Consider the following 25,484-nt stretch of genomic DNA (forward strand, 5'->3'; position numbering starts at 1 on the left):
CGGGGGACTCGGGGCATGATGCTTTCCTCTTTTATCTTTTTGTTCTTGCATGCCCTTAAAGTTCTGCTGAACAACTGCTCTTCCAGCGAGCTCCCTCGCTCAACATGCACGTCATTAATGACGAAGAATTTCTGCGCCATCAGAAGACGACGGTTGCCGTGGTTTCGGCACGGCCACAATAAAAGAAACACGGATAAAGGCCCGAAGACGGAGCGCGGCACGGCCTGTTCCCGAAGTAGTGTCAGCTGCAGCGCCTTAGCTTCCGACCTTTTTGTTCGACATTTGTCGTACGAATGCCGATCCCGACAAACACTACCTCACAACTCCAGTGGCTCTTCAGTCGGTACCTTTGTGTGTGGTGCGATAGCGCGCCATTTCTTTCCCCGGAAGCAGCGAAACCAGAGAGGCATTCGGACAAGGGTCTCGCTACCTTCGCCGGCACGCACTTGACGAGGTGTTCAAAGATCGCCTCTTACGTTAGTGACAAAAGCGTGTCGCCATTGAAGGGCCGCCAGTGTTCTGCGGTTTTCCTTTTGCTCTGAGGGGGAAATGAGCGTTACAAAATACCCACTCTAGCCTCGTATTCTTTGCGTTGGGACGGGTCAAATGCCTTGTGTGCAGTGATACGGCTGTTTCTCTTTTTTTTTATCGCACTTTTTCGGCCTCGCATCCGTGGATTGTTATCTGCCTCGACAGTCGCGCCTTTGCGGCTGTGAGGAGGCTGTGCCTTTTGTCCTGACTTTTAGTGCCATTCTGTCTGCACACGGTTAAAAAGAAGCCCCGGCGTTTCGTCCCCAGTCAGAGTGGAGTGGGGTACGCAATGGCTGACAACAAAGATAGTGAGGATCTCGTTCACGTCGAAGAAAAAGTCACCGATGTCGCCCGAAAGGTCATTGATTCACAGGTAATGATTATACACACCTGACCCTCATTCTGTCATCTCAATATTCCGAGTCCAGCTTTCTTGAATATCACTTTTAATTGATAAGCAATTATAGAATATTTCAATTAGTGCTATGAACATATTGAAGTGAATGGTGTGACATTCCGAAGCGTAGCGAAATTTTCCTTTTAAAGGTTGTTCTGCGCTCGCACCGAGTAGATAAGACTGGTACTGAAAACTAATAACGTGCGTTTTTGGCAATAAATTGCAGACAGAAAACTAAAGCGCCCCGAGGAAGGATCTGCGGATATATTTATTGTTACAGTGAAATCTCACTGTATGCAAAAAATTACGAGGAACTTTAGCGGCTAAAGTGGTGAAAGGCGAAAGCCTGAGTGCTGCATTCTGCTACGCGATTGTTAACTTCACATTTTGTTGGCGCATTAAATAACTGCCAATTAGTGACGCTTAAGCTTCGCCTTTAGGAGTGGAACGCGACAGCGTGTTGTAGCGCTGCGAGGGAGTCCACGGAATGCCACCACCCGTTCGGCGCGATGCGTTGCCCTTTGAGCGCAACGCTTTTTAAGGAAAGGAAAGGGGGCTGTAATTCTCTGTCGTCTCGGTGAACACCTGAGCCGCACCGTACAGGAAGGGAGGAAGTGGGAGTGAAAGAAGAAAGAGGGGCCGTAGTGAAGAAAATGAAAATTATATTTGAGGAAAGGAAATTACGCATTAACTGTCTCACATATCTCAGTAGACACTAGTCGAACATTGTAAGGAAGTTGCGCAGTAACTGTCTCATATATTTCGGTGAACACCCGTCAAAATTCGCGCGTGGTGACGTCACGACAATTTGGACTAATCTGAAACGCGGACAAATACGCCTTGCTCGTCGGAAAATTGGTTTTTGAGGAAAGGAAATGTATCTATCTCTCATATCTCGGTGGACACCTAAACCTCGCCGTAACGGGAAGGGAGGAAGATGGGAGTGAACGAAGACACCGTATTCACTAGACGCACCTTTGTTCATTCCAAACCGTCGAGCTGGCATGGCGGAGTGGTAGCGTGCTCGACTCGCACTCCGGAGACTGGGGTTCGATTCCCAAGCTCGGCCAATTTCTTACTCGGTTTTATTTATTTATCTGGTCTGAATAGAAAGGTTAATTGGACTAATTGGTTAAGTAAGCAATTAACTAAACTCAGTCAAACTTACTTGGAGCATCACTATACGGTCCCTTTAATTGGTTGCATGGTTAGTAGCCAAAGTACAATTGGCCCCGTTTGAAATTCGCGCACTGTGACGTCACGACCGTTTCGACCAACTGAAAAGCGTGACATTTCTGTCGACAGCTCCTGCTTACAACGATGAGGCATTAAAGGCTTCCGCCTTAAAAATTGCGTTCATAAACGACTTCGTGTTGAAAAAATTCGCTTCTCCAAGAATTTTAGGTATGTCTCCTTTGTGTGTATTTTATTATAGATATTTCGTCCCGAAAGATCAGCTGGATGCTGTGAAACGCAATGGAGATCTATTCGTACAGGAATTAGAAACAAGCGCGTCAAAGTTTCCAACGTCGCTGCTATCATTAGAGATCTGGCCGCGCGAGTTTTTGCTTTCATCCAGCCTTTCACTGCCGATAGCCAAAACAATACTTTCTTCTTTAATAATACGCCTTGAACGCGCGACAGCATCAAATTATGTAGTAAATTATGTAAAATGGTCATGTTCGCAGCAAACAATTCGGAACTTGTTAATTTCAAAGCTCCGTGTAGAAATCAGAGCTGGAGGTGAGTGCTTTCAACGAACTTAGTTATCTCCAGCTCTATAAAACGAAAATGAATACGTTTTCTTTAAGCATCAACCGCAGTCGTATGCTTTCATTCAGTCAAAGACCCCCGGTCTCGTAATTTTTGATCATAGCAGACAAATCGCGGAAGACTGTATTTGAAAGGGCAACAAAGAATGGTTGTGATGCTTCGGGATTACATGAGAAATGATTGGAATAACCGACCCACTGAGTTACACCGATAAAGAGCCAACGTTTACAAGATTAGATTTTAAGCAGCGACTTTTGTAGGCAAGTGATTTTCCACTTTATCAGATTTTTTTTGTAAACCTTGGACAAAAGGTACCAGTAGACTCCTGCACTTTGATATTAAATTCTGACCACTTAAGAATTTTTCAGGCCCCAAATAAATGTTCCGTGCCCAAATTTCATTAAAGTCTTCGTTCTAACCTCACGTGATGAACTGTGCCAGACATCGTTCTTTTAGAACCGTAAATTCTCTGCGGAATTGGAGACGTGAAATACAAGGTGGCACAAGATCCCTGTCTGCGTTTCCCGTCTAAAACTAGCGTTTAAAAAGCTACGCCGATATAGATGATTAATTTTTTCTGGTAGATGCGGTTGAAGCAGTGCTGATGATTATTTACACACACTGAGAAGGTCAGCATTAAAAATAACGGAAAAAAAAACTGACTTTATTTTTAGCTTCTTTCGTTACGTTCAGCAGCCATTTTATGTCTCGCTTTTTGCAGGAACTGTGACACCTAGCACACCGTAAAAAAATATGCCAGAAATAGGTGAAGTAGGTCAACATTATACCGCTGCATTCAAAATAAAGAGCAGTGGCTCTGGATTTAGGGTTGAATGACCAGTGCTTTTTTTCCCGAAATAAACCGGATGCATAATGCAAGTACGCAAAAGAAGCCAGGATCCGGTTCCAATTCATTTTATTAATACGACTTTTTTTACGTTCACAGGCTTTTGTTTTAAAACCTGTGAGAGATACGTCGGTGTGGTCTCTGCATGTGGATTATACAGCAAGGCGGACATTTATCAACGTTACAGAACTCAATTATTAGACGACTACTTAAGTAAAATCAATTCGCCAACTGTTTCATTTTCATAATTTAAGGGACTGGATTATTTGCGTAATTGCAGATAGTCAGGGTAGAACGTGAGCCCAGTCTTTGAATTTTCTCAATCGGCGATGTGTTTAAAAATATCAAACTTCATATATACGCATTCAGGGCTGGTTGAGTTGACTTCCCACGCTGCATGTTTATGAAATGGCGTCACTGCACGTGGAATCATCGCCGAAATTACTTTAAGTTCTGCTGCATCATTGAATACACAAACAGCGTCTGTATTTGATGCAAAAAAAAAATGAGAACAACGCCATTTTAAAAATATGCTAGCCGGGAAACCGAACTCAGCAACCTTTCACATGGCGATTTTTTGCTTTCGATATTGCAAACCACACTGCCTGTTACGAACGTACAAAATCTGGGCTCATCTTCGGTGTTGACGGCCTTCAAACTTATGATATAATCAGTCCCCCTAAAATGAAAATTAATATGGCTGATTAGTTAACTTTTGTTGATTAATCGTCAAATTTTTTCCCTCTACCCCGTACATAACGCCTGCCTCGCTGTAAAATCTGCGTGCGCTGACTGCGCTCACAGTTTTTAAAATAAAAATCTGTAAATGTTAAAAAACCACCCTGTATACATTTTTATTGCCTAGCCAATATGCTTGGATACTGGAAACGGAAATCTGTCCGTATATACAAGTGAGCTCTTGAACAGACAAACACAAGTGAGTCGATATAGCCCCCTCCTTTCCTCAGAAGAACATGGAAGCATTGTTCTTGAACTCTGCTCAATTTCCACAGTGGCTTGGAACTTATCAACAGGCATGTTGATAAGTTCCAACAGGCGCCGGCTAGAAGCCTGTTATTTGTCGTAACCTGTAACTTTGATGCAAGGACGTTGTCAGGACTTGCGATGTGCTGCTTGAAGGATGGAAAAATTACAGGGGCACCTAAGCTATTCTTATCATGTGTAAATGCGAGATCAAGTGCCACTGGCTCACTGGGTGAGTGGACATCTCACTCTCGCTGTGAGTAGGCGTTGGCGGCTTGTCTACCTACAAACTAGGGCAATTATGCGTCTTTCCTTTTCTCAAAACCAGCCGAAGGTTTAGACTCCGTTGATTTTGAGGAAAGGAAGGGCGCATAACTGGCTCCCTGGGTCAGTGGGCTCCTCAATCACACTTTGAGGTACTACATGCCGGTGGGGACGCGGCGGCCTATTGCTCCAGGAGGGGTGATGACGTCATTTGCGTGCCGCGTTTCTGCCACAGGTTTTTGGTGAAGGCGGGGTTTTTGTACAATGAGCCAAGCAATGATCTCGCATTAATAAAGCTGTCGCCACCAATCCTCGGCCCCTGTTCTTTACCCGCCGTCTTGTATTGTTCAGTCATGCCGCAACACGACTTCATTTGATGATAAATCACTAGAAAATATCAGCATTAGAAGGCTTCACAAATTCGTGACTTATTCTAGCGCTGCTAGCTTGGATGAGCTGGTAGCATTAGGATTGGCTAAGAATTCATAATTTTTCTTTTCATTGAAGGTGCAGAGCTTGGGAGTTCACTGCTTTATATAGATTCTAGGTACGTTTTTAAAGCATGTGTATAGCGCTGAAGCACATTCCACGTGTTTTCAAGTTTCGCAGTCAGTTTGTTGTTATAGCTTCGTGTGCACAGCCTCCTCCATACCTAGTGTTTTACGATTTTTTTTTTTTTGCATTTTGGACGACAAATGTCCGACGCCTGGAAAAAGAGGCATGAATTGACGGCTTCTCCTGAACTGCTACACATTTTTTAACGTTTCAGACACTGTACGACATTCTTGTCCTATTCACAGATCGCTGACGATGCGTTTTTTGTTTGCGACTTGCGTGACTTGGAAGCGAAAATTAAATTATGGCGCCAGGAAATGCCCCGTGTGACGCCCTTCTACGGTAAGTACCCTACTGATCGTTGTAGAAAAGTATTTACAATTCTGAGTCCTCGCACGTGTCGAGTGTTTGTTCCGGGATTTTCCGTCTGCTGTCGGATCGTTGACGCCCTGCCATGAGAGCAGTGGCACCGCTGTTTGATACGAATGCTACGAGACGTTTTTACTCGAAAAACGAAACAAGAAATTCATCTGTGGTTTTCATGGGGGTCTCAGTATCCTGAACGTTCTCTTAGGCACTAGAGATCTGCTCACTTTTTTTTTTCTTCAAAAGGCGTAAGCGTCTTCTTGCAATCAATTTTTGCAGATATTAAGCTAGGCCAAAAGCTTTGCAGCGGCTGCATATCTCTTAAGCAACAACTTCTTAAATTTTCGTGTGCTTCCCGCATACAAGATGCGTTTGATACTTTCATGTTTCTGCATCTACTTTTGCTAATATTCTATAAGACTGACCAGAACTGCTGCACACAGGGCGTTTCACCAGACTTTATACAATTTTCAAAAATAGCCTTTTCTAGTTAAAAGAGCGCTTTTTTCGCCACAGCATTGCCAGCAATTTAGTGCATCAAATACAGCGAAGACATGCTAACTAGAAGGCTAGCTAACTAATATTGATAAGTTAACTTTTTGACTATTACTGTTAGCCTCCGCAATTATTGAGAGGCATGTAGCCGACCGTGATTAATAACGATATCAGTTTCTAGTATTTTGAAAACGCCATCACTCTCGGCGCTGTGGTCCAACAAATTTTGCCTACATCGCGCCAAAGAAACATGCGCTTTCGAGAAGCTTGCAGGCAAAGCAACCTCCCCAGTGCACGAAACTCATCGAAATAGCCAAAATTTGTTGGGCCACTGCGCCGAAGGTAAACGTGTTTTCGAAATTCTAAAAACTGATGTTGTGGTGTTGGTATTACGGCCGGCTACACGCCTCTCAATAATTAAGGACTTGAACAGTAATAGTTAAAAGTTAACTATTCAATATTAGTTAACCAGCCTGCTTAACTGTAGTCTGATCTACTGCATTGCTTTCCAGTGCTATGGCGAAAAAAGCGCTCTTTTAACTCAAACAGCCTATTTTTCAAAATTGTGTAAAATCTTAGGTGGAACGCTTCAAACAAAAAAAATTGGGTAAAACAATATCGTACCAACTACTCAGACCCCCCCCCCCCCCCCCCCTCACCGCACTCTTCTGCATATCTATGTTTTTTTGTTTGTTTTTTTCAGCTGTCAAGGCATGCTCGGATCCCGTCATACTTCATATCCTGAATTCTCACGGGATAAATTTCGATTGCTCCAACAAGGTTAGTGTTCTGGAAAAAAATTGGCGCGTGTCGTCGCATATTTTGCCAACGTTGCCGCTATTAGAAGGTGTGGATGCCTTCAGTTTAAAGCGTAAATTCGTCAGGCTCGATGACTGAACATGTCTGCACCCAACCACTTAGATAAGCTTGGCCTCTGTCCGCTTGAACCCTTTGAAGGTCAGATTTTTTCTCAACAAACATGCCACCGTGGTCAGTTTTCTTTATTAGTGCTTCATAATGAATAAGATGTCTAAGTTCGGTGCTAACGAGAACAAATAAGGGAGTAATTACTCATTGACATCCACCCGAACGCAGCCATACGGCTACGAAGAAAAGCTATACAGCTTTCTCAGAAACTTCGTAGTTAAAGAAAAATTCGTCCTGGTCCGGGGTTTCGAACCCGGGACCACCGCTTCACCGGAGCAGTCGCTCTACCAATTGAGCTAACCCGGACGGCAAGCTTATGGTAGGGCGAGAGCGAATTGATCAATAACTCGAAGTGGGAACTGTGTTGGTCAAATGTTTAGGGGAATCCCCCAAGGTGGAGTAGATTTGTAATAAGGGAGTAATTACTCATTGACATCCACCCGAGCGCAGCCATACGGCTACAAAGGAAAGCTATACAGCTTTCTCAGAAACTTTGTAGTTAAAGAAAAATTCGTCCTGGTCCGGGGTTCGAAGGGTTCGACTGCTCCGGTGAAGAGGTGGTCCCGGGTTCGAACCCCGGACCAGGACGAATTTTTCTTTAACTACGAAGTTTCTTAGAAAGCTGTATAGCTTTCCTTTGTAGCCGTATGGCTGCGCTCGGGTGGATGTCAAAGAGTAATTACTCCCTTATTACAAATCTACTCCACCTTGGGGGATTCCCCTAAAAATTTGACCAACACAGTTCCCACTTCGAGTTATTGATCAATTCGCTCTCGCCCTACCATAAGCTTGCCGTCCCGGTTAGCTCAATTGGTAGAGCGACTGCTCCGGTGAAGCGGTGGTCCCGGGTTCGAACCCCGGACCAGGACGAATTTTTCTTTAACTACGAAGTTTCTGAGAAAGCTGTATAGCTTTCCTTTGTAGCCGTATGGCTGCGCTCGGGTGGATGTCAATCAGTAATTACTCCCTTATTACAAATCTACTCCACCTTGGGGATTCCCCTAAACATTTGACTAATGAGAACAAAATTAGGACGGATGGTATTTCAGTCGTATTGAGCGTCGTCGGGTCACGCCTGCTTCCGCGATGTGGCGGGTGTATCGGACTCGGAGTCGGAGTCGGAACTGGTTCCATGTAGTTCTTCTCCCGAACACGAGCTATCGTCTTATGGTTCAGACTCGGCACTAGCTAAGTACTTCGAGTCGAAAGCCGTCGCGGTCACTGACAGAACAGTAAACGGCGTGTGCGGCCATAGCGAAACGACGACGTGCAACTGAACACCTCCAAGTGAAGCGAGCAAACAAAGCGGAGAGAGATAACACCACATGAACGCCGGCAATAAACCAAGAGAAGCGCCAATCAAGATAAAGATCAGGTCTTGTTCACTTCCAGAAGAGCTGACCACGCGCGCAGAGAAGCCGCAACTAGGCGAGCGCCAGATCGTAAACCAGTCGAAGCGCTGAACAATGGAAAAATTACTTCTTTTTTCTTCCCCAGCATAAAACCACAAACAAAATGGCTTTTTAACTTTCAAAAGATGGCACCAAATCCCCGTAAGCGCCTACCATCAGTATGGCGGAAACGTTCCAACACGCGATCGCAGCCGTACGTGTGGGGCGCGCTCGCCGCCGTACATATACGGTAGCGATCATCAAAGGGCTAAAGTCAGTCTTTTGTACTGAAGCACGCTGATTTCAGCACTCTTATACGCTTTAAGGCCCCTCCGAAGAAGCTGTGGTGCCGAGTTAAGCTGCATTTATAATTCTTGGTGTGCACCCGCTGTATGTTGCCTCAGTGTTTTGAAGCCTAAGTGCTGTCTGTTTCCATATATCCTCAAAAGCGACAAGTGGGGGAGAAAGCTCGGCCAAGAATTTACGCCTCAAAAGTTAGGCGTGCATATATTTGCCTTACGGACAAAGTCTTTTGTGACAAACGTCCTGCCAAAGAAGTCGCTCAATATTCCAGCTAAACGATACACTCGACGGCCTCCTTTGCGGTGAACATGTCACAAATGACAACTCGGTGCAAGTCGAAGAAAACGATGTGCAAAAGTATACTCTAGTGGGAAATTTGGAGCGTGTTGTTTGCGCGCATTCACGATTCATTGCAGCGCATTCACGAACAGAGACAATAGCGAGGACAGCGTTTCTCTGCTTACCTTCTTCCTACTTCTTGTCACTGTTTGTGAGCGCGCCTGTATGAAGCACCTGTGCCGGCTCTTCGTTGTGCTGCTGACCTGCGTAGCCTTTGATTTCGGATACGCTGGGTTCTCCTTCGTACGGCGTTCGAGACCTAATAGTAAAGCCAAGCCTCGCTCCCGTTCATAGCTCGCAGCATCGGCGTGAGCATTGTATCCATGGCTGCGGCGTCCAGAACGTGGCAGCAAAAGTTTACGGGATGCATTGGTGCAGAACCAAGGTTATTTCCGAGCAGTCCCGTAAACCAGACACGAAGGTATGAGAGGATTGGCATGTTCCATCCGCGGGTAACAACACAAGCAGGTTGTCCCGAGACAGCGCTATATTAATTTTTTTTTCGCTTAACACGCATTTCTTAAACTTTTGCTGCCGAAAGTACTTCGATTGCCTTCATTACTGCTTGTTCCTCCACTGAAAGTTGTTCTCACATTACCTAATTTATTCTGAAGTTGCATTGGTTGTGGTCAGAGAAAGATATTTCCACCCCTCTTGATCTTGCAATAATTGTCACCTCCTCTTTGAGTTTGAGAGACACTCCTAACACGCTGTGCCGCTCTCAATGCCTCTTCTTAAAATGTTTTGAATGCCTTCATCAAATATTTGTGTGTGCGTGTGCGTGAGTGCGTGTTTGTGTGTGTGCGTGAGTGCGTGCGTGTGTGAGTGTGCGTGCGAGCGTGCGTGCGTGCGTGCGTGCGTGCGTGCGTGCGTGCGTGCGTGCGTGCGTGCGTGCGTGCGTGCGTGCGTGCGTGCGTCCCGCAGGGCTGTTCTGGCCTCCCTTTTTTTGCACAACACAAATATGGTCGCGTAATGTTTTAATTTACCTCGCGCTGTTTATATAACAGAGGACCACCTCCATTGCATACAAGTCGTGGTGGACTAGGAACCACGTACCACCGGGTCACCCACCGATTTGGTAATACTCAGAGGCACCTCTCAGCACTTAGCTTGACTCTCTCAGCAGAGAAACGATTACGAAATGTGCCACCCGGTTTCTGACCAACCGGCTGCACATTTCCAGAACTTACTATTTTCTCAACGGCTGTGATTTCATCAGTTTTCCGGTGCGAGAGCCTTCTCTTGGTAATGGTGTCACTGAAATCTCAAACCGTCATTACCTTTCGTAAGAGCGGACTTATCTATGTAAATAATACAGCCTTACAGTGCAAAACTGAATCTTGACTCAAATAAGGGGCCTTAAGAGAGCACTGTCGGTGGTTATCCGCGCTTCCATTCATCTCGTCTCATGTTTCGCAGCATCTGGCACGTCGAGGTGCCTTTTGCATCGGCATGGAAAACGAACTCTTCTTATAAGAACTCTCCGGGGTTCGCCATGCTAGACTGTAACGACACGAAAACGGGTAAAAGACCACTTTTTTTGTAGCTGAGATAAAAGATCATGTTTATGTATGATTTGGCGTTCAATGTGCGACAGCAGACCGCTCAAGTCAATGGCTCGTTGCGACAGTTGCGGCTCGTTGCTAAATATGGGGCCACCGCCCCCTAGCAGAATGTCCGGAGTTTCCATGCAGACAGTGCCACTCGGTGCCACCTTCAAACCTCTGCTGATTATTCGCAGGCACGAACAGCTATAACCGCGCCATAGATATTGATGGGCGCTTGCTGCCAACATTAAGGAGTTAAGTGCTAATGCGCTCTGTTTGAAGCGGAAGAGCAGTGATTTGGGCTTGTTGGTAAGACACCACCGTAAAATAAATAGCAGCACTCACACTGTCAGCGTCATTGCTATCGCCTCTCTGTCTTCGCCCTATTTTTTTAACGAATGTCCAATGCCTTACCAAGAAAGTGGTGCATTTGCCGTACACAGCACCAGAGTCACATCTGCTCAGCACCGCGGTGTACCGCAAGCCATGCTGTGTGCTGCTGCGGGAATGTTGAAGTCGGATTCTTCTGGGAAAGGAGAAAACTGATTCTATCAACTCAAAAATTACGGCTCTAGGTAGTCTGTCAAACAAAAACTAAGTCTGCACATGACTATTTAGAAGCAGCGCCGTGATGCATGCTGAAACAGCGATCATTGTGTCTATGAAGCTAAACGAAGGGAAATGGCTCAAAAATGGTTACCACCACTCCTATTGGAGGACCTATCTTTCTCGCAGTGTGTTAGTGTTGACATTACTTCGATTGTTGAATTCGAGAAACTTGGGAACATCAGCAGTACTTCTTCGACTTATTCCCATAAACAAAAATTCTATTCCTGCATCTCTGGTATGGGTGCCGTTTTGTTGTTGTTACATCAAGCGAAATCTTCGATGGCAAGGCTCCTCAATAATTGCTTTGCATTGGCGGGACAAGTGGCGCTGATGAGGTTTCATTTCAGGGCGTGTTCTACGACTGATGAGGAGAGAAGAGTGCGGTGTACGGAACAGTGTGAGGGGCACTAGTATTTGATGGGTTCTCTGTCCCCTCCACCCTTACCAGCAAAATCCGCCGCGGCGGCTCAGTGGTCATGGTGCTCGGCTGTGGATCCGAAAGACGAGAGTTCGATGCCGGCCGCGACGGTCGCATTTCGACGGAGGTGACATGCCATAGGCCCGTGTACTGTGCGATGTCAGTGCACGTCAAAGAGCCCCAGGTGGTAGAAATTATCCGGAGCCGTCCACTATGGCGTCCCTCATAGTAGGATAAGAGTGCGGGCTAGTTGGTGATCCATTACATATAAATACCAGCGCAAACCAGCAAGACACACAGCGCTTGTGTGTCCTCGTTCTTCGTCGTGTGTCTTGCTGGTTTGGGCTTGTATTTATATGTAAAGGTCCCTCATAGAATGAGTCGTTTTGGGACGTTAAATACCATAAAAACTAAACCTTACCAGCACCCGGGGCTGTGAGCTAAAGGCCTGCTCTATCAGTGAGTCTGTAGATGCAAAGAGAGTTACGTAAACCTCATGAGTATTCAACAGAACTTCCGACAAGCATTGTCTAAGTAAATTAGTGCCGTCTGGGATAGAAATCTTGCTGTATAGTGCCGTGACGTAAAGGTTATAGAGTATAGCATTTCTCCAGAGTGTGTTCAGGGCAGCTGTGTCACATATGACGTTGTCTAAAAGACGTGTGAAACGTAATATGACAGAAAACACAGGAACAAAAACGTCTTTTCTAGTGATCTTAGAAATTTGTTCAGGGATTACGCACAGCAAATTTCCTGGTTCTGGTTCTGTTATTCTTGCTGATAATGGTGCGCAGAGCCGTAGACGTAACACAATATGAGAAGATATGGAAAAGTGCGCATCGGCTAATTTTCTTTTCATACAAGTTAGGTTTTCCGCATTCTGTGACGTTCCATTCACAAGTCACATTCGCTCTCAAAGCAGCGACGCTTTCGCTGGTGCGTCGTCTGCGGCGAGCGCACATGCGTAATTTCCGTTCCTAAAACAAAAACTCGATGAGAAAACTGTGCAGTAACAAATGCTTTAAATTACCTTAGGCCAGAACTTCTCTGGCTCTGTCGTTTCTAATATTCTGCGCACTGTTGTAACAAAAAAAAAGAAGCTGAAAGTTTTGTGTCTATACTCATTAAAGGAACGTTGAAAGCTTTTACTTCTACGTGTCCTCATATGGTGCTCTTGAACGAGACTAAATGTGAGCAGCTTAATGTGAGGCGCCTTAATAAAGATGGACCCTGCAGCCGAATTGTTCGAAAGTCTTACTGAGGCACTTTCCCCTCTGTGAGCTTTACTTCCCTTTTGCGGCTCGCATCGCCTGTCCGACTTCCAACAATCAGGTTGTTCTACCACAAGTGATCATTCGTGCATGCAGCCAACATTATCTGAAATATTAAACGCTTGTTTGTGCCATGCCGGCGGAAAACACAGGCTTCGAAGTGTTGCTTTTCTTAATGCGTTTGTGGCGAAAAAGTAAGTGGCCACGTCACATAAACGCTGCCAATACAGGTGACATTTAAAAGGGAAATAAATGTATGGTTGTTCCGGAGCAACTGGTCGCATATTTGGGCAAGGAGAGCAATTGAATGACACAAGATGCGGTGCGCCTACCCACGTTTCAATCCGGTTCTAAGGATGAAACGAACATTTGTATTTTTTAAACAAATGCAAAATATAGTAACTGGACTAGTTACGTAAACCACAGCGAAGAATTTGTAGCGTCCAAATACACATAAGAACAGACTCCCCCGAGGAAAGCTTGAAACACTTGAGGAAGAAGTTTCACTCCTTTCTGTCCAAACTCTATACTGACTGACTGGGGAACACATGCTCTTTACACTGCGGGGAGTGGCCGAACTCCGCTGTGGTGTAATAGAGAATCTACGACACTCAATACCGATTCTTTGCAAAACTTTATTGCACAACCTTTGCATATGCACAACCATGTGCACAACTTTTACACAAGCTTATAATAGAGCATCCACACGTCAGTCAATACCGCTTCTTTACGTAAACCTTATCTAGCACCAAAGTTGCAACATGAAAACATGAGACAAAATGAACCTACTGACTAGAACGCTGTGTGCCATGTCGGTACAGATCCATTATCCCGGACATATTTTTCAGAAGTAACAATGATAGGAGAGCCCAGCAAGCATCGTGCTGCATTAAAAGAAATCAGTTACTGCTTTATTTGTAAATCCCTATAGTCTGGAAGGGGCACTTAAAAAAATGCTCTGAGACTATCTGTAAAAAAAACCTTGTGAAATCGCTATACTTTGTTCAGTGCACACCCTCAATAAAAGTTAATTTTCATCTTCACGTTCCCAGTTTCTACTGTGGCTCTACTGCATTCGTCTACTCTATACAAAAAAAAAGAACTGTTTTTCAGTTTTCGGTAGCGTCGTTAATGTTTTGTTTCATGCCGAAAATAATTTGCATTTCTTTTTTTTTAGCACCCAGGTCGTGCTAGGTTTCACCTGCGTTACTGTACAGTGAAGTACCGTACACTGTCCTCGTTTTCGATTTGCTGAATACACATCAGGGATCGCCCGTGCGGATCACTGACTGCTTTCTTTAGTCTTCAGTTTTAAACTAAGCATGACCGTTATTAATATGCACACGGCAGCATTTCCAGACAAATTAAATAACCACTTCTTCCGCACTGATGAAAGAATAGTTGCAAAGAATAATAAACAAAAATATGTTATCATACTGCACAATTTGTGTGAGAGATTGTAAAGACATGCGCAGAATTAGAGTAACAATGGGAAGACTATCGCAAGTCACTATCGCAGCACAACTTTGCGTGAAGGTTCTGCATGTGGTTCCGCGCAGAAATTCGTCAACGGCCAGTGCATAAAAAAAAAATTCGCGCCGAGTAGCATCTTGCAAGGTGAGCTCAACGATCCGCCGCCTTTCGTTCACTGGCACGTGCGGCGACTTTCACAAGAGGAGACACTACTCGCCACGAGAAACTGGCTAAAATAGCTTCCACTGTGCGACGTTGTCCCGTGGGAATAACCACCGTCGTGTAGAAGCCTTGCGTTACTTTAGACAGCACGCAGAACCTATACGCGCAAAACTGTGCGGCGATAGCGTTTTACGACGGAGTGGGATTGGTTAAACTGCTCGCGCGCGGCAACTCTACCGCCCAGGCAGCGAAAAGCGGTCCCTGGCGGCTTGTCGAGAAGCAGCCATGTCCAACGGAAATGCGTGCGCGAACAGGCGAGCACATTTAAGAGCACGCACTCTGCATATCTCTACAACGGGCACGCACCGTCAGACAGCGCTGACAGGCAGCTCTGTTATCATTTCTGTGGACTCTCCACGTTGTGTACATGACAGTGGGGTCCAGAAGTGAGTGCTGTCACCACTGATGGTAGCGTGACAGCGACAAGGAAATGCACATCCTAGCACCAATCAGCAAATGGCACGCATGAAGTATGTAAAATCAATGAATTCCAAAACCTAGCGCTTGTATCCTAAGTATAACAATGATACAAACACAAAATGGGCCAGTTCGAGTGCTTGTGACAACACTGTTGCGAAAATTCTCTGGAATGCACTCTCAACAGCCAACTTCGGGCGTTCGAATTTCTGCAGGCCGAGATGATGTCCGTGTTCGACATCGGCGTTACTCCCGAACGCATCGTGTATGCCAACACCGTCAAATGCACGTCACACCTACGTTTCGCTCAACAGCGGGGAGTCACACTCATCACATTCGACTCCGTGGAAGAACTGGAGAAGATCGAAGACCCCAACGCCAGGTTTGTTGGTGGTGACTCAAATAGATATCTCTGACGCCCAGCTCCCTGAGTCTGGCTCGTTTTCTGTTTACTGCTCCTTGCTCTCTGTCGCGCTTCTACTGCGGCGTTCATTTCCTCTCTTCCCTGGCGTGTGCAGTAAAGTTAATTGAATTGAACTTCGTTCTACCTCGCCCTAACAAAATCGACGGCGACTGGGAATTTTTTCATTACGCCCCACACTGCACTCGTTAAAAGTGCGTTCTAGAAACTCGCTGAAACGTCGGTTTTAATGTATACGAAAAAGACCGTATTTTTCTGGGCGAGGTTACACCAGCAGTATGCGTTCGCATTTATCGTGAATTGCAAGAGCCTTTACTTTCGTCCTTCTTTTCTGGTATTGCTTGAAAATCCAAAGCGTGGACGTCGCCTTTGCGCGTAGCTTCGTAGGGGCACACGCGACGCTTCACGCACGCTATCAACGAGTTTGGCTGCTCGCTGATCTGTGAAGCTTTATCGTAACCTTTTCTTCCATTTTCTCTTTTTGCTATCTTTCGAGAATGCTCATTAAATCTTGAAGGCTGGATGCGTTTAATTCGTGCCAGTTTATGAAAACATCACGTACCATGTATATTTTAGGAAAAAGCATGCTTTCTTAGCCTGCGAACTGCGTGAAATAGTGTTTTGTAAAACTAGGATTCATCAGCTTCAGCAAGAGGAGAATTCTGCCCGGCTGATGCAACATCGTGTCAGTCATTAGACCTCACACCCCGCCTTTTCTTCCGTTCCTTCTTTCTTTCTATCTTTCTTCCTTTCTTTCGTTCTTTCTTTCTTCCATCCTTTCTTCCTTGCTTTCTTTCCTTCTTTCTTCCTTTCCTTCTTTCTTTCTTTCTTTCTTTCTTTCTTTCTTTCTTTGCATCTGTCCTTCAACAGGGCACTGCTTTCAGACGGCTACTTAAAAAAAGAAAAACAGCTGATCTTCGATTTGATGTTATTTGTGTCACGACCAATATAACGTATACGTAAACAAAGTAGCCTCTTTTCTCTCGCCATCTAAGACATAGGAAGTAGAACTGAAACCCCTGTTGACTCTACCTCAAAGAAACCAAAGAGCTCTAATCAGCACGCATGGTACAGGCGCCATCAGGATACGGCGTTAGCAAGGTTGAATATCACAGATTTCAATTTCACAAAAGCAGACAACAAGAAGTAAGTTAACATCATGTGATAGCTTTCCTTATTTTCATTCTTTTTTTATTTTATTTTACTCCACATAACATGATGAACAAAAAAATTGTGAAATTTCTATGTGTAGTATATTTAAATCTTCACTTCACTGCCTGATTGCCTCCACAAGCCCCGAACCACAACCCAACGTGGTCGACCGGTATCGTAAATCTCCTGCTGTCTGGATTTTCTCTGCATGCTGTTTTCTCTCTGCGGGTGCAAACGTGAACGCAGTGCTGCTTTTTGCTCGAAAGCATTATGTTTGACGTCCAGGCTGCTCCTGCGCATTGCTGCGAATGAATATGGCGTCCAGCAGTCCATGAATGCCAAGTACGGGATCCCGTTTCGTGACGCATCTAAAGTTCTCGCTGCGGCTCGTGACATGGACCTGAACGTTGTCGGTGTGTCGTAAGTATGTATTGCGCTCTCAGATAGACTGCGCTCTGCCGAGTAGTGCTGTAGGTAAGAAGTAAGAAAAGCAGGCGTAGAACTATAGATGGCAGGTATAGTAAAGTGTCGCTTCTATTCTCTGGCGCTTCTTTTTTGAAAGATTTGCTTTGAATGCTCATTGCAGATTTCACGTCGGTTGCGCTTACAAGCACCCAGAAATATTTGCACTGACCATCGAGGATGCCAGAGCTGTTTTCGACATTGGCGCCGACATGGGTTTTGAAATGACGGTCCTCGACATCGGAGGAGGGTTTCCTGGAGGGGTTCGAAAAAGAGAACATTTCCACAAGGTCTGTCCACCGCTCCCTTTCCTCAGCCAAACACTGTGAGGAAGATAAGAGTTAAGATGAGAGATAAGAGAAGAGATAGGAAGATAAGAGATAGAATATAAGATAAAGTCATCAGAAAATTCTGATATTTTGTTCTCGCAACAAGTACATTATTCGACGAGTTTCTCAGTGGCTAGTTTTTAATATAGAGTGCATGTTTTTTTATATATGCCCAGGAACTCTTCGCACTGCCAACGGGTTTCCTTGCGCCCATAAGCTACGAGTTACAGCCAATTAGCCTTCGAGATCTTGTGATATAAGGGTAAATGTATAAAAGGTGTGAGAGAAATCTTGATCTGAAGCTTTCATAAAATAGTATACTGGCTCGCAAGCCAATACGCTATTTCAAAAGCACTGCTATTCTCCAATTCTTGTCACTATTCAATATTCACCACTCCTATTATTTTTCTACTCATAAATTTGTAAAGACCTAAGGACTACGCCCTTTAGTGTCGTAATTAGGGTATAAAAGGTTTTGTGTTGAATAAAGTAACACTCCTGTTTATATTAATTTGTTTGCACAATTCAGACTGCAAGAAATTTATCGTGCAACTGAAATTCATCTAATTCAAATTTTTTCAGGGCCCTGCCTCACCTTCACTACATTTATCATTTCTACCGACTGTTCAAAACAATTTCTTCTTTTATTTAAGTAACTGATTAATATATGCACATTTCCGCTGTGCACGAGTTTTGTGATACGCGTTAGTAACGTTAAATTGTTTAACAACCTCTTCCAATGTGTAAGCACAACAAGGCCTCTGAAGTAATTAACACTGACTTGTTATCGCCGCTCCAAATTTCTGTACGTGACTGGAATAATTTAGAAGTTATTCCAGCAGCGCCCGGAGTATTCAGCGCAGCACTAGCTGGCCGCAATTCCGGCATATATTTTTTGTTCTGACTGAGTAGGCTCAAATGTCTCCCATTTGTTCAATTGCGAATGTACTTGCTCGTGAAGTTTAAGTGATCTCTAGGATTATATGACCTCTGCAACCGTAGGAAGTAATATTGCGGTCACCTGGAATTTCTCCCACGGAGGTGAACTACCGCTGCTTTCGTAGCTGTGCCTGAAACAGAAGCATGATTAATGATACCACCGCCCAGGGAATTTCTCCTCATTTTTCATTCCTCTCGGAGGCCACGTTCAAGACAGGTGAACTAAAGATAGCTAAAAAAATGGCACTTTAGCCGTAGCGTAAGCAGTAGAATCATTAAATAGGAACCTAAGGGAGCTGCTCTTTGTACCTGACAGGTGCAATAAAAAAAAGAAAAAACGTAGTTATCCCATGCAAGCAAGAGTCGAGCGAAGACCGTTGAAATATACAGACCTTATTAGCCTTAACACAAATTAGTCAAAACAGGGGCTATTTGAGCTGCTGCAAAAACGTGTAGGGAGCTCACGCTACATTTTTCACCATGCTTGCCAGATGTACACGCCGCAGACCATCCAGCGATATGAATGACTCCCAAGGAGCGTCTTTTTTTTTTTTTGCACAGGTATATAGACATTTGCAAAAAACTACATTGATTCATAGCCCTACACCCTACATGCGGATGAATGCAGTGTAGCGGCCGGGATTACGTGTTTTGACATCGGGATCATCAGTGTGTTGGTTCATTACCAGGAAATCAGGACAGCGCCAAGCCGGTTTCGCTAATGCTACCGGCCTATAGAGCTTCAGTGGTCGCCACAGTCATTATCTTTCTTTGTTACGTCATAGACGATATCAACGCGCCATTTTTAATGTTCAAAGCTATGCGCCACAGGGTGGAAGCCAAGGGAACTGGAAGCACTTGTCCCGAATCCCTCTAATTGCTTGTGTATGTATGGTAACACTGACATCGCTGAATGCTCAAGAGGGCAACTATGGGCGGTGGAATTTCTTCCCTGACGCTATTACCCGTTCTTAACCTGTGTACTTCGTGCGGCGCTGCCGCATGAGCCTCGACACGTCGGAAGCACCCTGTGTACCAGTTTCCTTCAACACAAGTTGTCCATTTTAATTTGCTCACTGGACGGTGGACGGTCGTGTTGTCGTACGCACGTTTGGCGTGCGCTGAACAAGTGTTCACATCAGTCCAAACGCCGCGTGTTTTGACTCCTTTGCGCAAACAAGGCGAATTGCTATCGGCGATCCGGAGCAGGTTCTTTTCTTTTTTTACCCTACTATCAGAAATGCTTAACTTCAAACTACGATCTGCATCTAGATCCTGCGTTCCAATCGTCAGTAAGGGGAAACTCGCTCCGCCCCGCATCAGTCCACCTAGCCATGCGCGGCCCGATGCGCGTCTTGTGCTTCTGTTGTCGGTTCGGATATCGCAACATCGCGGCAGATTTCGAGCTTCTTTGCGAATACGGAACGAGGCTTCTGATCGCCGCTTGGAATACCTCCTTGCATAACATGCGACCATAACTTTGAGTATTCTATATCTGACGATGATGACCCTTCACTCACACACTTCTCCAGGAAACTCAAATGCTTAGGGATTTAACTGGTACTGCCACGCAACCTGCCTTCCGCTCGCATTGTTTGCTTTTGCCATGTTCTTTGGACGGCACACTTGCGATGCCTATTGCGTCAGTTACAGTAAACCTAATCTATGAACGAGCTGAACGCTTCATGCATCCTTTCATCGGCTTCCCCATTCAGTGCAAGCTTGCACCATGAGTGAACCTTTGACGTCATTCCGTTTTCTTTTAACAATCTATAACAGGGAATAAGATTTTGAAACATCGACAATAGAGAAGTGAGATGCAGGTTTTTCTCGTAATGCATCGTGTAGGCACAAAAAGGCGCACAAAACAAGCACCTAAAAGCCGGTAACGTAACGCAAGTCTCACTGTGCCACTCGAGAAGTGTCCTTCAAAGAAATGGGACCACTGGCTTCGAGTGCTTTCTAAGCTACCTCAGCACAGGCTAGGCTCTCAGGGCTGTTACCGATATGTCTGCCTCTTATCCCGACATGAGCGCTCAGTCTCACTCAAAAGCCTGTACGAGTATATAGTCGTTACTGAATGCAGCCCGCTTTAGGGCACTGTGTTCGGTCTTCGGGCGTAAAATTTCATATTCCAACAAAAAAAAAAGGGGGCAATGAGAGGCACTCCACTCAATTGGGCTACAGCAATATCAGTGTCCATGTAAGCTTCTAATAGCGACCGATCGTTTTTTCTTTTTACATTGCCGAAGCAGCCTTACGTAATCGCTTCTGCAGTTCTTACCTGTCATGTACTGAGGCCGGCACGACCAGGAATGGTACCGTGGAGCGCCTGCGAGTTCAGCAGCAAGGTGTCATCAGGACAGAAAGGGGGTGCGCGCAACACTCGCCTCATTTTGCAGCTTTTTCCGCGCAAAACAAAAAATCCTTCTAGTCGATGTATGTTGACGGAAATTGGTACAAACATGGAACCGACTGTTAATAACTTGGAATGAGGAACAAAACCATGAAGAAATTTCTTTGTAGCTTGGAGAAAGTGCCATCCACGTCGTTTTTTTTTTAGCGCTGTTTTAGTTTCCAATGATTCCAACAGCCAAAATTATTAGCGGCCAAAAGTGGTACAACACCAAAACAAAAAACATTCAGAACACCCTTGCCCATGACTTCTCTTCTTGTTCCGTTTAACTCTTCTTGTTTTTAAATGGAGCAGCCAGCTTACCCAGCGCGTGCCTTACTGCCAACCATCTTCATAATTTCACTTTTCCTGTGACCACTTCCACCGTCTGCTTGATGGCGTGATGGTCAAAATCCAACTTTTAGATTGGGTTTTTCTCAGTGTTTCATTGAAGCCGAAATACACCAAGTACGTTCCTTTTTCTTTTAACAAAAGAAAGAAGCTTCACTCTCCTTGTAACATCACGTTGGCTTTTTCTTTTGTTCCTTCCGCGACAAAACACGGGGTTCGCAGTGCGACGAGCGTCATGTGATTGCCAGAAAAAAATATGCGTCCTTCTCTCCGCATCTACGCTGTCGGTACAAGTCCGGTGAAAGGCATCAAAAAAGAGTCTTGCTTATTCTTCGTCCCATCACCGATCCCTTGTGTTTACCCTCTTATTCAGACCAGCCATAGACCCAGAACCGTCATATGAATAATAGAGACATTTAGAAAAACAGTGAGACCAACTTTTTATTCCTGAGCTAAAAATCTTTATGCACCCTCTATCTCTTCTCGAAATGCGAGTGTCCTACGTGATTTTTTCCGCCTTTCTAGTTTTGACGGCTAAATTTCGATTAAAATGCGTGATTCCGGGAAGTGAAACAGCATCTAATATAAAAGTTTACACTTGCAATCAAACGAATTTATTTTTCCTACTGTATAAATCACAGCTCATCAAAGGAGTCCTTCCGGAAGAGTAATGTAATCGCGTTCTGCATCTCATAGTCAGCTGCTCGGCTCCGGCAGGGGGACTGCACTGTCATGGGCGTGCTTCGCCCCCTGCATACTCCCTGTGCTGTCGGAACACTCCAGCACTTCGTCTATGAATGCGCCGTGTGCGGTAAAGAAAGAAACCTCCTCTTCACTGTGTACAGACGGCTGGGACGTTCTATTTCCGTGCGGCCGCTCTTGCGTCCTCACGCAAGCGTTCCGGGGCCTTCTGGACTCTTTGACAGGGATAGGCCTAGCCTCGCGACATCAGCTAGACTTCCACTGCGGTTCTGCATGTCGCAGCGGGATGTCACTGTCAGCCATACCCTCCACACGAGTCTCACCTTTCTCCTCCCGACTGCCTTTCTTTTAACAGCGTTAGCTCTTACTAACGTTTGTCAAGGACGCGTCTGTCTGCAATGACCGCAGTAACCATGCGACAACACTATATCACATAGCAACAGTGGGCGCGTAGTGCCTCAATTGATACTTATACTTTCGATCTATCATATATGTGCCAGTATAGCGGCCATCAACGTGGGACGCCCTCCTCCCCCCCCCCCCTACCCCCCCCCCCCCCCCCCACGCCGGGAACACCATTTGCATAAAATCTGGGGGTCAACCGCTTGACGCAGAATGTTTGAAGTGGTGTCAAATGACTTGGCATGTTCCTCAGGATAAAATTACTAATTAAGATAAAGCCAAAATTATGTGTGGGATTCACAACGACTACCTTTCTGCCCCAAACCATGCATTCCGAGGACCTTCAGACGCCCATTACGGCTGAACCGTTTGACGTAGGATGTTCCGGATGGTGTGAAATGATTCGTCACGTTGTGATGCACATGTTTATAAAATTTATGAACTGATATAACGAGGAAATATACCGGATATAGCGAAGGTGGCTGGGAATCGCAATAGTAGGCAAAATTCATGAGGTAGATGGCGCTACTTTTGTCTCAGAAGGGATGTTTCCGCAAGGATGCTTGGATTTGGTCCTCTGCACGTTTGCTGAGCACACCGATGTAAACACCTGAAGCTCCCGTTGCTAACGCTCTAAAGTCGAACACTGAGGCAGTGTTGGCGGAGAATTTTTTTTCTGCCACCACTCCCACCCCAATCCTGCGAGAAAGTTACCGCGATGTCTAACAAAAGGTAAAAACAACGCTAAATTTAACACAAACCACACAGAAAGACGGACAGGACGGGCGCTGTCCTGCCCGTTTTTCTGTGTGGTTTGTGTTAAATTTAGCACTGTTTTTACCTTTTGTTAGACAGTGCTCCAGCAACTAGCCCAGCAAGATGTGCTGTTAAAGTTACTGCGACTTTCCGCTTTTCAATGACCTCTTTTCCCTTTCTCTCTTCCGGAGTACTTTACTGGCTTCAAGTATTCAAAGTGTTGTTGGCACATCGGTGGTATCTTTCATGAAAACTCCAATTATGTCGCCATAGCGCACACATTGTGGGGATGTAACAAGGCTCGATTAACTCGCAACGCGTACCAGGTCGCACGTCTCATCTTAAAGCACCGTAGTTGTTATTTTGAACGCCTGCCATACAGATAAGCTGCAACAACAAGCCATCATTTTTCGCAGCATGATTAACTTCCCGGAGTGAAGTACTGCATGACAAATGCTTGCCAAAAATTTTCTGTCGATAATCAAAAAATATTCAGAAACCTCGTTAAAGCTTCCATTCTTTGTTCGTGCAGAAGCACCTGTCACACTGACCACTCAGACCCGTTTCCTTCTGTTCACCTAACTTTCCGCCGGCCACCTTGCACACGTTATACGAACTGCCTTGGTGAGAGGTGTAATCAAAATACAAAGGTGTATACAGTATCTCGACTTTACCGGGGCGCTGAAACGTAAACGCCCGCTCAAGGACACGCAACGGATAAGCTTCGTCGTAGAAACGTTTATTTTGCTTCTGGCGCTACTCGTATGCCTCACAGATTTATAATCGTCTTTAATTTGTGTTTCGGACATTTATGTTTTAGAGGTGCCCCGTTCAAGCTGTTATGGAACTTACATATTTCGCTGATTTCTTCCGGTTCTCTCACAGGTGCCTTCTCTCTCGAACGCACGTGTTCTTCCCCTTGCTCTTAATTGTTGGATTCAACTTATTGCGTCTACTTGTTAAAATCAGTTTCCCACTTTCGATGGCAAAATGCCCGTGATGTCTCTTCTTTTTCTTCGGCCACAATTGCTGCCATACTTTTCGCTGCGTCAGTGCAAAGTTGTCACGCATTTTCCAGGGAAAGTTGTGAACTATTGCTGCCGTTATCTTTAAAATCACAATGTATTTACCCACGTAAACCAAATCTAGTCACATGACCTCCTCCATTTTTAAATCACGCTCTACTGAATTTTGGTCTCTATCCTTCGTTTCACTGAACACATCAACGTCTTTCGTGTGCTTCCTCTTCCAACCGAAAGTACTTCTGCTATCTTTGTGTATGGTAGTGCGCGATGCGCTAAAACCTTTATTAGTTTAAGAGAAAGATGCAGCGATGTGCAGCATGTCTTCTGGGCTTTACAAGACAGCCTGCCCACGTATATCCTATGTTTAGAGTTCATAGCACAGGGGGTTCGCTTCTAAGCAACAGCGCGTGGCTAGTAATGCATCCCCAGCGTTCCCAATCTACAGAAGGTAAGAAGATGTTTGGTCCTTTCCGTTCCAGTGGGTGCGACTTCGACGTATGCTACAAGAGCCCCACTACCCGACTTAGCAGCTAACCCCCTGAGCTTTAAACTTTTGTCGAAATCTGTGCACGCGCAATAAATGATCAGTGCCGTTGCTATCATCTTTCTTACTGCCATCACCACAGCGAGCACAGCCATCACCGCATATCATCACTAACATTTCCTTTATATCGCCGGGTTATTAAAGGTGTGCGAAGCTGTCCGATCTTCTCTCAACGAACACTTTCCTGCTTCATCTGGAGTTGAGATCATCGGTGAGCCGGGCCAGTTCTTCGTCACATCTGCCTATACCTTGGTGACAAAAGTGGTCGGCAAGAAAACGAAGGAGATCCTTATTGATGGTCAGTTTATTTGTTTATAGAACTTGAAAAAAAACTATCTACACGCGCTACCTTCTGCGGACAAGTTTATTTTGATTAACCGCAATAATTTAACCGAGTGACAAAATCTTTCATGTTTCTAAGGCATTTCAAATATAAGTGTGACGCAATTTGTTTCTGATTTTTGTTCCTGTGTGGGCTTTCTTGTTCAGGAATGGTGCACAGCCATGAAAACATATACATCAATGAAAGCAAATACAACTGCATACCCCGTGACTTGTACCCATTCATGGACATCAGCTACCGCCCGCTCGAGGTAAGTTTTCTTGCTTCGCAAATATTTGCTCTAACTGCATGTACGTTCGGTATCTGTACGGTGTTCTAAATTCACTTCTGAGCTATACTACTAGTAAACCTGTAGAGGTAAAAAACAGACATTAGATTCAATAGCAACTGTCAGTACGGCATGGACCACCTCTCTAAGCAAAATGTCCACTCTTTGCCTAGCTGGAGCCTAAACGCACCTGTTGAATGTGTAATTCATAAAGACAATTTAAGGCTGGTTCGGTCAGATTAATTAATGTCGACATTGAACAACAG

General features: G+C 45.1%; 1 protein-coding gene across 2 annotated transcripts in view; it reads left to right on the plus strand.

The window, feature by feature from the left end:
• The first annotated feature begins 730 nt into the window (after nucleotides 1–730).
• Nucleotides 731–25,484, plus strand: part of LOC149352374 (ornithine decarboxylase-like) — a 29,591-nt gene continuing 4,837 nt past the window's right edge. The window contains exons 1-8 of one of the 2 annotated variants that reach the window (XM_089577149.1): nucleotides 731–904; nucleotides 5,597–5,693; nucleotides 6,916–6,992; nucleotides 15,345–15,511; nucleotides 16,988–17,122; nucleotides 17,289–17,454; nucleotides 24,752–24,905; nucleotides 25,097–25,200. In XM_089577149.1, coding sequence (XP_089433275.1) covers nucleotides 821–904; nucleotides 5,597–5,693; nucleotides 6,916–6,992; nucleotides 15,345–15,511; nucleotides 16,988–17,122; nucleotides 17,289–17,454; nucleotides 24,752–24,905; nucleotides 25,097–25,200 — 984 coding nt within the window. In that variant the 5' untranslated portion in view covers nucleotides 731–820. Of the gene's footprint in view, nucleotides 905–2,273; nucleotides 2,333–5,596; nucleotides 5,694–6,915; nucleotides 6,993–15,344; nucleotides 15,512–16,987; nucleotides 17,123–17,288; nucleotides 17,455–24,751; nucleotides 24,906–25,096; nucleotides 25,201–25,484 lie in introns of those variants that run through there. The other variant, XM_089577150.1, reaches the window with a different exon arrangement.

This window comes from Amblyomma mixtum, chromosome 3 (genome assembly GCF_055824585.1).
Source record: "Amblyomma mixtum isolate Tamu chromosome 3, ASM5582458v1, whole genome shotgun sequence".
In the NCBI taxonomy this organism is placed as follows: Eukaryota; Metazoa; Arthropoda; class Arachnida; order Ixodida; family Ixodidae; genus Amblyomma; species Amblyomma mixtum.